General features: G+C 32.8%; 1 protein-coding gene and 1 long non-coding RNA gene across 8 annotated transcripts; one reads left to right on the top strand and one right to left on the bottom strand.

The window, feature by feature from the left end:
• Window positions 1-627: 627 nt before the first annotated feature.
• On the bottom strand, window positions 628-5265 carry LOC145602042 (UDP-glucuronate:xylan alpha-glucuronosyltransferase 1-like). The gene is made up of 4 exons (XM_081658153.1): window positions 4791-5265; window positions 2687-2905; window positions 1915-2543; window positions 628-1802 (listed from the first exon to the last, which is right to left on the bottom strand). Exons 1-4 carry the CDS (start codon window positions 4841-4843, stop codon window positions 769-771), a joined length of 1935 nt encoding a protein of 644 aa, XP_081514279.1. The 5' UTR covers window positions 4844-5265; the 3' UTR covers window positions 628-768.
• Window positions 5266-9203: 3938 nt separating this feature from the next.
• LOC145601458 (uncharacterized) lies at window positions 9204-14311 on the top strand. 7 transcript variants are annotated; one of them, XR_014104396.1, is made up of 9 exons: window positions 9207-9684; window positions 9820-9959; window positions 10354-10511; window positions 10862-10961; window positions 11048-11199; window positions 12070-12139; window positions 12254-12402; window positions 12515-12592; window positions 13566-14311. It is a non-coding gene; the product is annotated as an uncharacterized LOC145601458 (long non-coding RNA). The 7 variants fall into 7 exon arrangements; XR_014104397.1 differs by having other exon boundaries at window positions 9208-9684; window positions 9830-9959; XR_014104398.1 differs by lacking the exon at window positions 9207-9684 and having other exon boundaries at window positions 9711-9959; window positions 13566-13858; window positions 14053-14311.
• The last annotated feature ends 1985 nt before the right edge of the window (window positions 14312-16296 follow it).

Here is a 16296-nt window from a genome sequence, read left to right as displayed (position 1 = left end):
GCTATGGTTATGTATTGGAAGGCACCACAAGGTTCATTTACGGATAGGATTTTTAAAGGTATGCTCATCTTCTCTAACTGTATATGTTGAACATGTTCATCATTCATTGCTGAATGTGGAGGATCATTATAAAAATGATATAATTTGAATTAGTTACCATATTTCTACTATGATTTTGCTGTACTGAGAATGACTGTTACCTAGAATATAAACCTTTGTAGAATGGGTTAATTTTGCACATATTGTACTCAAGATTTAGACAGCTTAAAAATGTTTCTATGTGGTAGGTGATTCATTGCCTTTGATCTTTGGATTTCGATCAACAACTAATTTCAACAACTAATTTGCATAGGTAGCTGTCAATCTTTGACAGTGCAACATGTTAAGTGTAGTTTCTATTTTCCTTCAACATGACCGGGTTAGAAAATCTCATTAGAGGCTAATTTTGGTCTAAACTAATGCTTCTAGCAAAGTTTGTCCTTAAATTTACTGTATTTGGGTTGAACAAATAAGATGCTAGTCCATGAAATTCTGAATCCTATACCAAAAAAAAAAAAAAAAAAAAATGACAGCTGATTTAATTTCTGAAACATCTGCTCTGTATTCTGTAAAAGTGTGGAGGTTAAGAGGCTAAATTACTATAATGAAGAGCTTTATGCAGTTTGTATAGATTCTATAGCTAAACCAAATCCAAAGATGAATCCAAGTATATCACAGTATTTTCAGAAAATAAAATAAGAAGGGAAAAAATTGATCAAAAATCCTGGTTTAATGTAAAGAAGAAAGAGGAGTCACTTTAATAGCAGGCGGTGCACGAGCAATAGGCTCATCATCAGTCCAGTTTGTCTCACCCCAGTGCTTCAACATACCCTTCCAGTTACACAACTTATCAATGCACTTCTTCATCCTCTTATCTTTAACCGCGATCTTCCAATGCCCATCAGTGTAATTTCCTTTCTCAGCCTGCCTTCGATCCCACTCAATCTGAGCCTTCTGCTTTGTTCTCAACAGACAGAACTGCTGAAGGTTCTCTGGCATTGCATCATGCACTTTCCACCATCTTGCGTGAGCTACATCACTCGCGAACTCCTGTAAGAAATCTGTATTCCAATTACAGTCATAGTCCTTATGGCATAACCACGGCTTGATACCAAGGTAGTGTAGCACATAAAGTATAGAGGGTTCTGCCCCAAATAGCCTAGTCTTCATTTGCTTCTTCTCTTCCTCGTCGCCTACCCAAAAATGCTTCAAAAAATTCATATGCCTCGGAATTCTATGCCACCAAGTAAAAATTTCATTAAGGTATCCTTGATCACCTCCATTATATGATTCTATTTCATTTATATGATCCATAAGTAGCTGAAAAGTGCAATTCGAGGGCTCTATGACCATGACTCCCGAGTTAAAAAGAGTAGCATCGTTTCCTGTGGCTGATATTTCTGGCATGCTGAAGAGGAAGTCCATGTTCCTTAGGATGAGTAGATCAGCATCAATGAAGATGATCTTGTCATAATCTGTTAGTTGCCATAATCGAAACTTACTGTAGTTCCACTCATTGTAGGCATCTTTCTCAGCTTTTGGATTTCTTATCCTTTGGATTGTCCTGATCTTCCATCCTGCTGCCTCAAGCCCACTCCGGTGATAGTCACTGATTGACTCGTCGACCAGGATGACTAAGTCTCTAGTAGACCCTACCATTCGGATACTCTGAGCGGCTGCTATGGCACCACAGACATAGACATGAGCCGAATGCAGGATTGTTGCATATGCTTCCCTCCTTGGGTTTCCCCTGTATGACCTCTCTGTGTAACAAAATTAAAAAAAAAAATGTTGTGAAATAATACTCTATCAGTCCTGCATTCAGAAATTAATAGCGCGACACAAAAAACATTAGTACAAATGTGTGCATCATACCTTTATCTTTGAGAGGAAGAGCAAGTTCACAGGAACCAACAGGAAGCTGAAGTTTTTCTCTCAACTTATTGAAGTTAGGCTTATATAACCACACATCTCCTTCGTGTTTAACTAACTCCTTACAACTAAACAGGTTCGGTATTGGGAAGCAGTTAGTGATGAAAAGCAAGTGAACTGGGTAATTCCCTTTGGCTGAAGTTGCAAGTCCAGCTGCTGCAAGCTGTAAGTGCAACCGAGCAACATCCCTTGACCAATTCTGCTTATCAACGCGACAAGGCAGCTTAACAACAATGAGGTCAAGTCGTTTCCTTGGTGGCTCGAGCTTTGGAAGTGAAGGGCAAAGTGGTACATCCTTCTCTTCCTCCTCGTCGATCCATTCAGGATACAACGTTTCCCATGTTATGTTTTCTTCAGCATAGTCTAGGTTCAGGACAGTATGTTCAAGTTCAGGAATGATCTGATTCCAGGATTTTATTTCATCTTTGTTGAAGTTTAAAAGGCCAATTGAATGGTACTCTTTTTCATTGAGTTTGTCTAGAACTTTTGAGATGTCATCCCAATTTATTTGTAAATGTGATGTGTATCTAGGATCAGTATTACCCCATATCCATCTTTTCATCAATGTAGGCCTGCATTAATTAATTCATAAATTTACATTAGCTTTTCTCCTCTAAATAAAACAAGTCAGAAGACTAATTAAATGTGAGGGGTTGAGACAGTGTGACAACTTTCTCGAGACATTTGTTTACAATCATGAGACATGTGGACATACCGGGAGATGGAGTGTGACGATAAGTGGTGATGACCACAGAAGGCTGGAGAGTGCAAAAAAATAGTGATGAAAGTAACAGAGACAATGATGAGTAGGGCAAGTTTCAAGAGTGGTAACTTGGTCCTGACACCCTTGTTGTTGTCTAGGAGAGATGTGTTGGATTGTTTCTCGGTATCTTTTGCTTTGCTTCTGTGCAACTTCCTTTTGTAAATGTCTTCACTGTTAAGCAAAAAAAAGAGCTTATTTAAGACATTGATATTGTAATATTAAGCTACATTAGAAAGAATAATTTCACTCAACTTTGGTTAAGATTAAATTAAGACTTAAGAATTAATAATCAAGTGTTCAAACTCTACTAAACAGTTAAGTAAAAGTATCTCTTTTGATCATTTTAATATTAATCATTTCCTTAAATGCAGAGGTAAGCTAATTAAATGGTAAAGTGTACTTAGTCTTTGGGTGTCAACGACACCTAGATGATAGAAAAATTGTATCATCTTTTGATCATTTTAATATATAGATTTTTTTTTTTTTTGAAAGAAGGAATATATAGATTTTAAAATGTCATTCAATTCATTCCCCACCAGCCACCACCCATACAATGATACTTCCTCGGTATACATTGAACTTTTTTAAATAATAAATCAATGAAAATATTGATTGAGTATCTTAATTGAACGCGAGTTATTATGTATGTGAATCTTATACATAATTGATCGGAAAATTAGGTAAAGGTTCACATTCTTTTAAAATGTACTCCGATCCGTATCATTTTTTAAGTGTATTGAAGCATAATAAGTACGAAGTACCCTATTATATACGTGCATATACTTGTATAGTTGTATTTGATAGTTCATTAATATTTCTAATTTTAACACCATTGTTAAGAGCCGGAGGGAAGACGAGGGTGAAGAGAATGGTATCCACGGGATCGAGAGAATAATGTTAATTATGTGGCATAAAATTACTTCAAAACGCTTTTAAATTCATAGTATAGATGCAAAAGAGGCATTTGGGATTTATGAATATATATGGAGTAGAAATATAGTTTATCTTGGAGAAAACATTCTACTTCTGCGTTGTCCTCGACCTTACTGTTTTTGCTTAAAATATACTCATTGGATTAATATTGCTTCATTATTGCCTAACTTAGTTTCTACTCTTTATTATCTAATTGAATTAATTCTATAATTAGCATAATCAGTTTGTTTAGTACCATAAAGTGCAAGCAATCATTGGACCACATTACCTAAGCTAATTACAACTACTTAACCATAATTTGGATGATAATTTTGCTTAATTATATAACTGTACTACATATTATTTATACAATTTTTTCGATGTAAAAGTAAGTAGCTAGGGTTTGTAAGAGTTGCTTGGTTAGCATTAAATACATCAATCAACTTCAATTTGTTCACTCCGTAATAAATTAATTGATGTATGTGACATAAAAATATTTAGTAAGTACATAGTACACAGTCTACACAATAATGTCATAATTTAGTGGTGCTGCATTTTTGGATTAACACAGATTTAGTAATTTACAAAATGACAAGTATTGAAATTTTCTTCCCGTAAAAAAAAAGTATTGAAATTTTCTTACCCTGAAAAAAAAAAAAAGAAAAACAGATGGGGAAATCTCAAGGTAGGTTAGCATGCAATGCAAGCATGTACGTAGTACATCAAAATATCAAATATATCTTACTTCAATTCCATCTTAGTTAGTTTTACTTTCTTTATGCTTACACTATAATTTAAGGACTTAGTCATTATACTTCGGCTGATTTTTTTAAAATATGAATTATTATTACTCTGTAATATTTTGTTGAGATTTTACATTTTGTATATATTGTAAATATTGTGCTAAAATTTAACACAGTACAAATACTATTGGTTAATTAATCTTAGCTAATTTATCTAGTTAACTTATTGTAAGTTCTTAGTGTCTCGTTTCGCTAAAGTTGTAGTTCCATGAAATTATACAGTAATAATATATATAAACTATAAAAATAAGCTTAGACCAAAAAAAAAAAACAAGGATTTTGTAAAAGACAACTAGACAAGTAATCATAATAGCAAGTCATTTAGTAAGTAGAAAACTCACATTGATACGTAGGACCTTTGTCTAGTCTCATTTGGAGTAGTAAATGAACCCATTTTTATTGCTTCTCTTCCTCGATCTTCTTCCTCCTTCAAATGCAAATCTTAAACTTTTACTAAACAACTATATAACATACATGTTATAATGTTGAACAAATTCATCAAGTTCATGGAAAATAATTATATAATCTAGTGATATACTGATCGATATATATATTATATGGTTGTTATGAAGAGCTTTTGTTAGTGCATCGATATAGGTAATGGAAAGAGAGATGATCGAACGAGATCGAGAAAGAGAGGAGGTGAGGAATTGTGGTGGTTGTAGCTAGAAGGATGAAGCAAAGCAAGAGTAGGAAGAAATGGTAGAGAACGTAGGACGACAGGAAGATGAATTGAGTCAATATAATATAAGGGTATTGCATAGAGTAACGTCTACTTGAATTTTTCCTTTTTTAGTATTTCTTTTAACTCTATACTAATCTTACATTCTATGAAATAATCTAAATTGACTAAATATATGTAGTATTTCTATTTTCATGGTTGAATTTTTTTATACTTCTCATCTTCTAAGTTGTTAAATTGTCATATTGAACCCCCACTGATTAATTTACTACCTAATTTTAATATACTTAGTGTCAAATGTTTTTTTTTAATTTATTACTTTATTGATTACTATTATTATTTATTTTAAGCAAACGTGTCGTTCTCAACCCTTTATTTGTGAGGCATTTTACTTATTTATATTTGCAAATAATAAATAATTTAGCTAATTAATTCATATTATAATGCTATGAAAACTAAATTTAAACTAGCTGTAATTTTCTACATATTATTGATTTATACCAAACAATTGAACCCAATAACTTATTAAAGTAAAATTATTTTCTTTATATTCGATCCACTTCTTGTGATTCAACACTTCATCAACATTTAAAAAATGAACCCACTTAATAATATTCGAATCCATTTAAAAATATAATCAACTCCGCAACTCATGATACTCTTAGATACTCAATACGTATTAAATATGTTGTCATTAATTATATACACATTATTACAGTATCTTGTAACATATATACTCGGCATATGATACGAGTAAACCCTTATTATTAGCTCCTTTCTCATTGGGTTTAACCAAAATGCAAATTAGAATCTCTTTGACGAATCCTATCGATTTGAGAACAGTAATAATTTATTTCTTTACACTTCATAATTCATAGAAATGGAGTAGCAAACTCATAAGAATTATAATAGGTCCATGCGTAATAGAATTAAAAAGTAACTAACTACCATGTCCTAGAACATTGATAAAGCACACTACTATCTAGTATGATTATCAAAAGCTAGCATATACACTTTTAATGCATCATTGACATTTTTTAGTGTAAAATCAGATCAAAGACCAAAAATCGAGTTGAAAGATGGACAAGTACATCCAATGAACAAACTCTTCCTCCTTTTTACTTTTACTTCCCGAGACCCCAGCTTCATAATAATTATAAGATGGGTAATAATGATTTTACTTTTCACCTTAAAATTACACTCCCGTTTTTTAGAATTAGTTGTTATATTGTCTTGAAAATTGCGATTTGTTTTACCATGTAGAAGTATGATCCGAAGCCAATGTCACATCTTACTTACCAATAACATATACGCCAACCAATCAATAATCATTTTGTCTAAGGGATAAACATGACTTGAACAAATACATCTTTTGGGTCCAATTTAGGTTGCAAAAGTTATTGTTGGACGAAAATGATCCTTTAAAGCTAAAGAGCTTATCAAAGATTTGATTTGAACAAAAGGTAAATAATTAGCTTAATCAAGAACATCTAACTATTGTCTACTTACTCTGACTAAGGCCAAATTAAATTGATTTAATTTAAATTTTTTTTATCTTTAACCTTTTTTTAATCAAGAAAAGAATAACCCTAATCTAACCTTAACTCTTAACGTTTTTTGCCAAGTATTTGTGAGCTACTATACGAATTAGAGAGTATTAGGGAAAGTCGTTAAGGGAATCATCACTCCCAAAACACCCTCATTTGATAAGATTCAAATACATACCTTAAGGATCTGAGGTGAAAGCCTACCTAAATTGGTCAAACTTTGCTTAATACCTCGTTATATCTTGTTTGGTTGTCAACAAACTCAAGTAATTTTGTCATTAAGAACTAATTAAGTACATACTTAATTAGGAAAATTGCATATAATCTAATCTTGATAAACTTTGTTGGTGAGAGTGTGAAAGGAATGAAAGAGAATGGTAGCTAAATATATGTTCAGTTAAGCAAGGTTAAAAATGACAAACAAACCAAACCAAACTAAACCACTGATAATTTAATCTCATAATTATGATTAATCTTCAAGTCTTAACTCTCAAGTCTAAACAGTGAACTTCATTTTCTTAGGATTAGGTCCTAATCAAAGATCATAGGAAAACGTTACACTTGGCATGCATTAGCATGATGACAATTATGATGGCAGCCTTGCACCCATCTCTCCTTCCGTTTATTATATTAATTTTCTACTAACACAAACAATAATTGAGTAATAGTTCCTGTGTAAAAGTTATGTAAATTAATGTTGTGTAAAAGTTATGTAAATGCATGTATCATTCATTTACAATCTTATTTTGTATTGAGTAGATCCAACAAGTGAAGATAGAATAGAATACAACATTAGTTATCAGATCAAAAAAGGATAAAACAAAGTAATAAATAAGTGAATCGTTATTTAAAAAAAAAAAAATTAACGAAAAATAGAATCGTGATCATGAAATAGAGGGAGTATAATAAAAGCCGTCAACATTATACTTGTTCTAAATTGTTAATTCTTGGTACATGATAAATAAAAAATATATATTTTAAAAAAAAAGGATAATATAATAGAAAGGATACATAAAAAGTAAGCAAAGGTAGGAGAAGAGGATAATACATGAAGACGTGAGAGCGTATAAAAAGTTGTATTGAAAGCAAAGCAAAACCAACCGAAACCGAAAGCCAATTGTGCCACTTCATTCGATCACTCCCATGCATGCTTCAATTCTTATTACTAAGCTTACTTGAATTGCTTAAGTTTCATGCCCAACTCCTTATAATCTCATATACACTATTGTTCAAGTATTGTGAAGTTTATTTTATAAATTTCAATCACAAACTCGTGTTGATGAAATAGAAAATGAACTTCATAAGTTTTTAGGTTCAGTATGTAATTTTCTAATGTGACTACTACTTGTAAAGACCTTATCAGTAGATAGGTGGCAACAACTTCTAAACTAAAGAAAAAGATAGATGGCAACAAGAAAATAAGGTTATTTAAGTTAAATCGCTCTTTTTAGATTATTAAGAATAGTACGGATTGTTGTGTCAAAAAAAAAAACATAAATAAATAAATAAAAGAATAATACTGATTGTAAGTTTTATTCAATTCTTTTTTCTAAGGAAAATTTACATTAAACCACCTTTTATAACACTTTAATTGCAAGAAATCACCTTATAAACACACCTTAATCATAAAATTTTTTGCAACCACACACCTTTTCCCGGAAAATACCCATTGACTTGGTTTTCAGGGGTTGACTCGACCATGAGACGCCCTAAAACCGCTAACCCTCCCTTTTCCCAGCCACCCACTTCCAGTGGCCGGCGACCACCTCCCTCCTTCGTCGCCGACGACCTCATCCCCTCCCTTTCCCAATTCTCGTCCTTAAACCCAACCCTCAAGCCCTAAACCCAATTCTCGTACCTTCGTGAATTGGGTGGCTGGGGAAAAGGGAGGGTTAGCGGTTTTAGGGCGTCTCATGGTCGAGTCAACCCCGGAATACAAGGTCAATGGGTATTTTCTTGGAAAAGGTGTGTGATTGCAAAAAATTTTACGATTAAGGTGTGTTTTTGCGAAAAAATTTTTATAAGGTGGTTTCCTGCAATTAAAGGGTTATAAAAGGTGGTTTAATGCAAAATTTTCTTTTTCTAATTATTTGATCTAATTGATCTAAATTTTAATAAGCTTATTTTATTTGTAAATTAAGCGTAGATAACTTGGCTCTTATTATTAACCACTATCTGAAATTATCAAAACCCATCTAAACTTAATTATATGCGTACATTTTAAGGGAAAAGAGTAGGAGACATATTAATTTGTAAGGATATAGGATATAAAGGATATTAGCCGAAAAAGAAAGGTTAAATTGATACTTATAATATAAATAATTTACAATGTATTATATGGGGAATTTTCTTCGTTCCATTATATGGGTAAATATGTAAATATGTAGACCTTTTTTTTTTTTTTTTTTTTTTTTTTTTTTTGAGGAAAGGTAATATGTAGACTTTTTACTACTCCGTATATCCATAACCATTATAAAAGTGCAAATGTTGCTACTATTCCTTATGAATAGTATTTTTTGGTGTTATTACAGCCTTGTCCCCAACATTAATGAATTGCCAATTATACCCCTTATTTCCACCGACTTACTTGGCCCTTGCTTTTCACCGACTTCCTGACCTTCTTGCTTCTTCCAACTCTTCTTCCATTTTCTCTCTCCTCTACTTCTTCTAAAGTCTGCGCTGATTTTTTTTCGCCATTTTTGTTCCCCATTTTTTCTTCCTTTTTCTACTTCAATGGAGGATGAAAACGAAGCTCAGTTGCTCAACAATTTAATTGATAGAATCAATGAAATTGCTTCAATTTCAGATTATCGTCCTCCTGTTAAGAAACAGTACTGTAATTTAGCTCGTAGGTTGAAGCTTTTGACCCCAATGTTTGAGGAATTGAAGGAGAGTCAATTGCCGTTAGATAACGATGTTGTTATTAATCTCGTTGCTTTTCTCGATTCGCTTGTTCAAGCTCTTGATTTGCTCCGATTTGGTTCTCATGGCAGCAAAATTTATCTGGTTTGGATCTGCTCATTATATACTGTTAATTACTCTTTATTATAAAGGATTTCATGTTAATTTTGCTTATTTATTTGAAGTTTTAGTTTGATTATTGAGTTCTGAGTATTTTTCCCCAAATTTGGTTGATTTGAGGTAAACCTAGAGAGAGAATCCTAGAGAAACCTAGAGAGAGAAACCTAGAGAGAGAAACTTCTGCAACTCAAGATGAACGTGAAATCCAAGGGCGGCGGCTCAAATACCACCACCGATTTTCCCTCCGTCACTGCTTTTCGGTAACTTAAAAATAAATTTCTCATTAGTATTGTTGTTCATTTGATGGTTAATTACCCAACATTTTGAGTTACTTTTGTTGATTGTGAAATGGGGTAATGTGAATTTTTGTGGGTATTTGAAAATTTGAGTTTTTTGTGGTTTAATTTAAGTTTGTAATTGAATTTTTCTATGTATCCTCTCTTTAATTTGAAGCGATGTAGAATTCTACCATCACCACAACTTTCCCCATTTTCTGGCTTCTTGCTCCTTCATTCATTTATGGCGGTGGTGTTTGACTGCTTTCTCTCTCCTTAGATTACTTCCTCTGGTCATTTTTGTGGTATTTAGAAAAATTGATGTTTTTATTTAAGTTTGTAATTGAATTTTTCTGGGTATCCTCTCTTTAATTTGAAGCGATGTAGAATTCTAGGCCGACACAACTAGCGATAGATGCAGAACGCACCACCAATTCGTCCATGGATTACGGCTAGCCTATCTCAAACGGATCAAGGAACTTGAACAGAATGAACACTACCCTTCATCGTCAACAAATTCCTGACCTTGTTCTCAAGGTTCGCACACTCTAATCCTTAACTCTCTGTGATTTTATTGCTTTCTTGCTATGATTGAATTCGTCCTTGATCTTATGTTAGCATTTGTTTGGTTTATTCGGGATTAATTGTCAAATTATCAAGGTAATTTTCTCTAAATCTCTGCTATTGCATGTTTGAAATGGGGATTTTTTTTGTTTTTTTTTTGGGCGCTGCTAATACTTCTTTGTGTGTTACTTTTTTTCCTCTGTTCTGAGAATTGTACATGGAGATAATTTTTTTTAATATAAAAAAAAAATTCATCGCGTTTCTATTGCATTCCAATTATTCTTTCTAATTTTGTTTAATTTGGGTTGTAAATTCAATTTTAGGATTTGGACAATCTCAGAGAAGCTCTGAAGTACTCTGTTCAAATGCTTACAGAGCTTTGAATCTCTAAACTTTCTTCTCCTCATAAGTATATCGAACCGTGTGAGTAATTTCTTGCTGTTATGATTTTTTGCAGATGTTTATAATAGCTTTTATTTTTTCTGAATTTTTAATATGTGTTTTGGAAGCAATGGGACTATGGGAGCTTTAAAAGAATTGAGGAAGCTGGAATTGTTCTTTAAGGATGAGAGCATGCATGGCTTTTCAGTTTTTGATCTTTACGAACTTGTTCTGATCTTTACGAACTTGTTCAAAATGGTAGCAACGTGTTACCGAGACTGTAAGTTTTAATACTATAATTTAAAGCTGTTAGATATTGAGGGCACCTTGAATGCTCTAGATATCTTTTCTGTGATATTCAGTGTTTATATATGTCAGCAAAGCTGCAAGGACCTCTGAACTTTTTTTTTTTCTTACCTTCTATTTTTAATGGTATTTAGGGACTTTGCATTTTTTCTATACTTGACAATTTGCCGCCTTAGGCCTATCTACATTCATGTACAGCCATTGAGCTATACTTCCTTTGTTCTGCATATCCTCAGTAACCCTACGATTCAATGAGTAGCTTGATACAAAAGAGGTGTCACATATCATGTTGTTAGCCTTTTCAGTGCTTGGTTTGGCCTTGGTAGTTATATAGCTTCATTAGAAGGTGATACACTGTTAACAGTTGTTCCAGTCCCATCCCAATTGCTCTTATTTAGCAACTGTTGGAGCTTTAAGGATAAATTCACTTTTGAAAAATTGGAGCTACCAAACATTTCATTCAGTTTAGGTAATTGAATATGGATTATTAACTACTTAAACCCATACGTCAAAGAGCTGTGATTTTGTTAGCTTGCAGATTCGTGAAATTATTTTGCAATCTGGTGCTGTGATTGAATCATATTGTCTCAAAGTTCACGGTCAATTTTGTTGTTTTATTGTCTTAGACGAGTGAGGAAAATAACATGTTGCAGTTGCTTAAGTCTATTTGTTGGTCTATGTGATGAAATCATGAAACAGGTTAAGCTATTTCATTTCTGGGGTTGCATTTGATTTAGCTATTATTTGATGATACTGATGTGATTGCCTTCTACCTGATAAATGAAACCTCTGCTACTGTGCCTTCCAATTTTGTGGTTTTCTGACATCATTCAATGCTTTTCAGGAAAACGTGAAAACAAAGCATCCTCAACTGCTTTACAAGTCCAAATTGTATAAAATTCTGCAAAAAGGAAGTAATGAGCTTATCTTCCATTCTCGACACTTAATTGATTCTAAAACTGAATATAGTAATATTCTTTCCCACATTTTGATATTAGTCTTACTTTGATATTGTCTGATGTTGGCAGCTGGAATTCCTAATGTAAGATGGTTTGGTGTTGAAGGAGACTATAATGTATTAGTCATAGATCTACTTGGGCCCAGCTTAGAAGATTTATTCAATTTCTGTAGTAGGAAGTATTCACTGAAGACTGTTCTTATGCTTGCTGATCAGATGGTATTATGTTTTGTTATTTTTTTTTTGAGGATTGCAAAATAATTTCACTTTGGATAGAGCACTCAAATGGTCTTATTATTTGCTACTTATTATAGTAATATTTTTTGTGCAGGTTTGTTGTTTTGTATATGGAAAGAATGGTTCACTTTGCATTATTCAGCGCATAATTCGGCCAGCAACAATGAATTAGGTGTGTTCTGGTAGATTTTATGGTATTCACTATTTGTGCTTTCCTATCTACGCTGGCACTTTTTTTCAGGGTGGGATGGGATGTTTCTAGATGTTTGTGCTTGATTTATGAAACTTTGTATTGCAATCTCACCTGATATGGTGATTTCTTGTATTGCTTGTATATTCTGTCTACACTTCTTACTTCTTATAGATGCAGGAAACTGATAATTTAGTAATCATGTCATCATGATTACTAAATTATAGGGATATTAGACCAATCCCCATCTCAACCCTCGATTCCCCCCCCCCAACACACACACACGCAGACACCTTTTTTTTTTTTTTTTTTTTTTTTTTTTTCAAAAATGGCATTATTTTACTTTCCGCGACCACTTTCACAACCACCGCCAAATTTAGATTACCCCTAACTTCCTTTAGGAATTTTCATCTTACCAGCTTTACCCCAACTCTGACTTATTACCGACCAAACCCCAGCAGGCCAGCACAATTTGATTCGGAAACCTGTGCTACTCACTAGCAAGAAATGGAGGTGGTGTATGGTGGCTGAGAGGGCTGTGGAACTCTGGTTGGGTTGTGTTGCATGGGTCAGGGGAGGGGAATGGGAAGAGGAGGAGGAGAAAAGAAACATGGTTATCATTTCTTTTTATCAAGTAGTTTGTATTTGGTGGATAATTTAATTTGATGTGTCATCTTTTGAGAACCTATTCTAAGGAATGCTCCTTTTCATTTTTATCAAAGGATTTTCTTTGAAAACATGAAGGTTAAACGATTGTATACTTAAACTGATCCCACTCATTAAAAGTCTGAATGTGTTATGTTTGCTACTATGATTATGTTATTGGAGCTTTTATATTTGTATTTATAGTTTTATACAGCTCATAATGTGGTTATGTGGGCACTTATTTTGTTGGAGTATTTGCTACTATATCTTAAAGTGGGGAATGTAAGACATTTATATCTTTTTAATGTAGGGAAGTGCTAAAAGATTGGTAAAAACTGCATTGCAAGAAGCAGCTAAAAAAAGAGTGATGAGATACTCTGATTTGAAAAAGATAGACCGTGGGGTACGTCAGCATTTCCACGATGACATCACTGTGATTATTGTATTCTTTGATTCAAATCTAATATCCAGAGCTAGCTTAGTAAGGGGTACCACATTGTCCCTCAGAGGTGGTGGTATCAGCCTACCTGCAAAAACTCTAGCCCCTTGTGCCACGCCCATGGAAGTCGGCAACAGGTTAACAGGGCTAACAGCTGATGAAAGGTTTCTCCTTTTTTTTCATGTTATTATCTCTGTTGTATCTAATGCCCCAAACCCTTTTTTCAGCCTTCTCATCAGGTGACACACTATTTAGAAAGATAAAATGGAAGGTTATGATCTTTTTTTAATTTTAAATTTTTTAATGTAAAATGTAACATTTAACTTTGAGATAGCGTGTTAAATTATTTTGCGAGCAGAATGAAAAAGAAAGAATCTGGTCGAGGCAGCTCTGAAAGGTGATGAGAAAGATTCATTCAAGAAAGAATCTGGTCGAGGCAGCTCTGAAAGGTGATGAGAAAGATTCATTCTTTGGGACACTCCTCTACTAATCTTGATCCCATGGTCTTGAAACTCTGTAAATGATTGTATTTCTTATCATTGGAGGGGATTGGGGGTGCGCTCGTAGTGCATGCTTCAACGACTTAAACCTTAAATAAAATAAGTGTTAAGATATTCCCTCCAACTGTATTATCTAAATATCGTATATAAAATAAATTTATAGATAAATAACCCGCAAATAAACTTCAATACATACACATGTGATATTTCTCATTCATTTAATACATTCCACGTCAATTACAAACTCTAACTACTATAATTTTCAACTGAACCACCAATTGAAAATTTTCTACTTTAAAAACTATAACAAACAAATACACAATTCTTTCATATATTTTACATTTAATCTATTTTAAATAACTTCAACCTTTAGTATTGCATTTCCTTAAACTACTCCTTATAATCACAATCATTTCAAAACAAATTATTCAGCAATTATTTAGGTACTCAATAGAAACCATATTGCGTTCTAAAATAATATCTAAAACAATAATATAATTCTTTTTAAAATCTTTAAATTGTAACGAATTCTAGATAATTTCACTTATAACACTGGTTTTTCCATAGGTAATTTCCCATGGAAACTTTATCACTAATTCACTATTGCTTGTCAGTACTAACAAATTCATATATCCTTATTATTACAAAACCCGAACACAATCACAAATATCACAACCACTGACCACAATCGCGAATTTTACTTATCTTATCGTCGGGGGAGCACGCGCATCGCGCGTGCTCCAACGACTAGTCAAGAGTAAATATAACAAAAAATTAATGTTATAATGTGAAATTAAAGGTTATAATAATAATGTAAAGGGTTATTGAAACTGTATCAAAAATAATCTTTGGTTGGAGAGCATCAAGGCAGTGCATTTTTGGTGCATGAATGCATACATGATCACATGGATAACAAGCTAGAAAGCGGTGTTGGGCTCGCAAGTAATGACATTGGCCATCTCACATAAATTTAGTCTCAAACAAGTTTTGGATTTTGGCCTGGGTTAATTTAGCCCTTCTTTTACCTTTTGGTTGAGATAATTATTTATTTACTCACGACTTAAAATGACATTGCGGCTATAAATGATTTTCAATCTAAAATTTTAGAGATAGGGGCACCTTTCTCTATAAAATTTTAACCAATTAAGTTAATAAAGATATGGATCAAATTTATTGAGATATATAACTCTTATGATCTGAATAGTATTTAGACAGTTATACATTTTAAAATGTATATTTACTTATTTTCCCTTATTAATGTTAATTGTTTTTTTAACGTACTCTTAAGAATAGTTTGCAGACACTTGTACCTTTTAAAATATTTACTTATTTCCTCATGAATGTTACCAACAACTAAACTTGTGACATAAAGCCAAACCGAAAAAGCTCTTCAAATATACCTAGCTATAGTGCTTGCATCACGCGTGTTAACCGTCCTAACATAGTTAAAATAAAAGAAGAAGAAAAATCTCTCAAGTGCACTTGACTTTAAGAGTGCCCAACTGTAATTATACAATGTATTTTGGTATTGAAAAATTTATAGTGGATAAGGAATAAACCCCCACAATCCACAAAATAAAAAGAAAGGCAAATATTTGATGAAATGATATGAATGAAATAATAAAAGTTGTTTGTTTGCCAAATGGAAGAAAAAGAGGCCCCCTTTTTTCCCATAGTATTTGAGCCTCTAGTTTTATAAGAGCCTCTAGTTTTCCTACGTAACAAGAAATTTTTTGGAAATGCCTACCCCAGATATTTTTTAGTCAGAATCTTATGTTATAAAACGAATTCTAATGGATAACATCGAATATTATTTGAAATCTGATCATTTGTTGTACACTTGTAATTGATTATGATTTTTATAAATTAATGTATAGTATAATTGTATTATATTTTTCGATCTACTCATTTTTGGATCATATGATTTGGCCAATAAGTTATTTTAGATTGGTATATATATAAGGTCAAATATCATTTGGGGTTTTATATATAAATACTATCTCTATCTTATACCATAAGGAAGCTTTATTATACTAATACTATGCACATATTACATAGTATTGGGAAAATGCCAAAATTTGCGAATAGTGTGGTAGGGGATC

Source organism: Chenopodium album, chromosome 21, assembly GCF_948465745.1.
Source record: "Chenopodium album chromosome 21, dcCheAlbu1.1, whole genome shotgun sequence".
In the NCBI taxonomy this organism is placed as follows: domain Eukaryota; kingdom Viridiplantae; phylum Streptophyta; class Magnoliopsida; order Caryophyllales; family Amaranthaceae; genus Chenopodium; species Chenopodium album.
The sequence above is the reverse complement of the archived record's forward strand: the minus strand, read 5'-3'. Positions and strand labels throughout refer to the sequence as shown.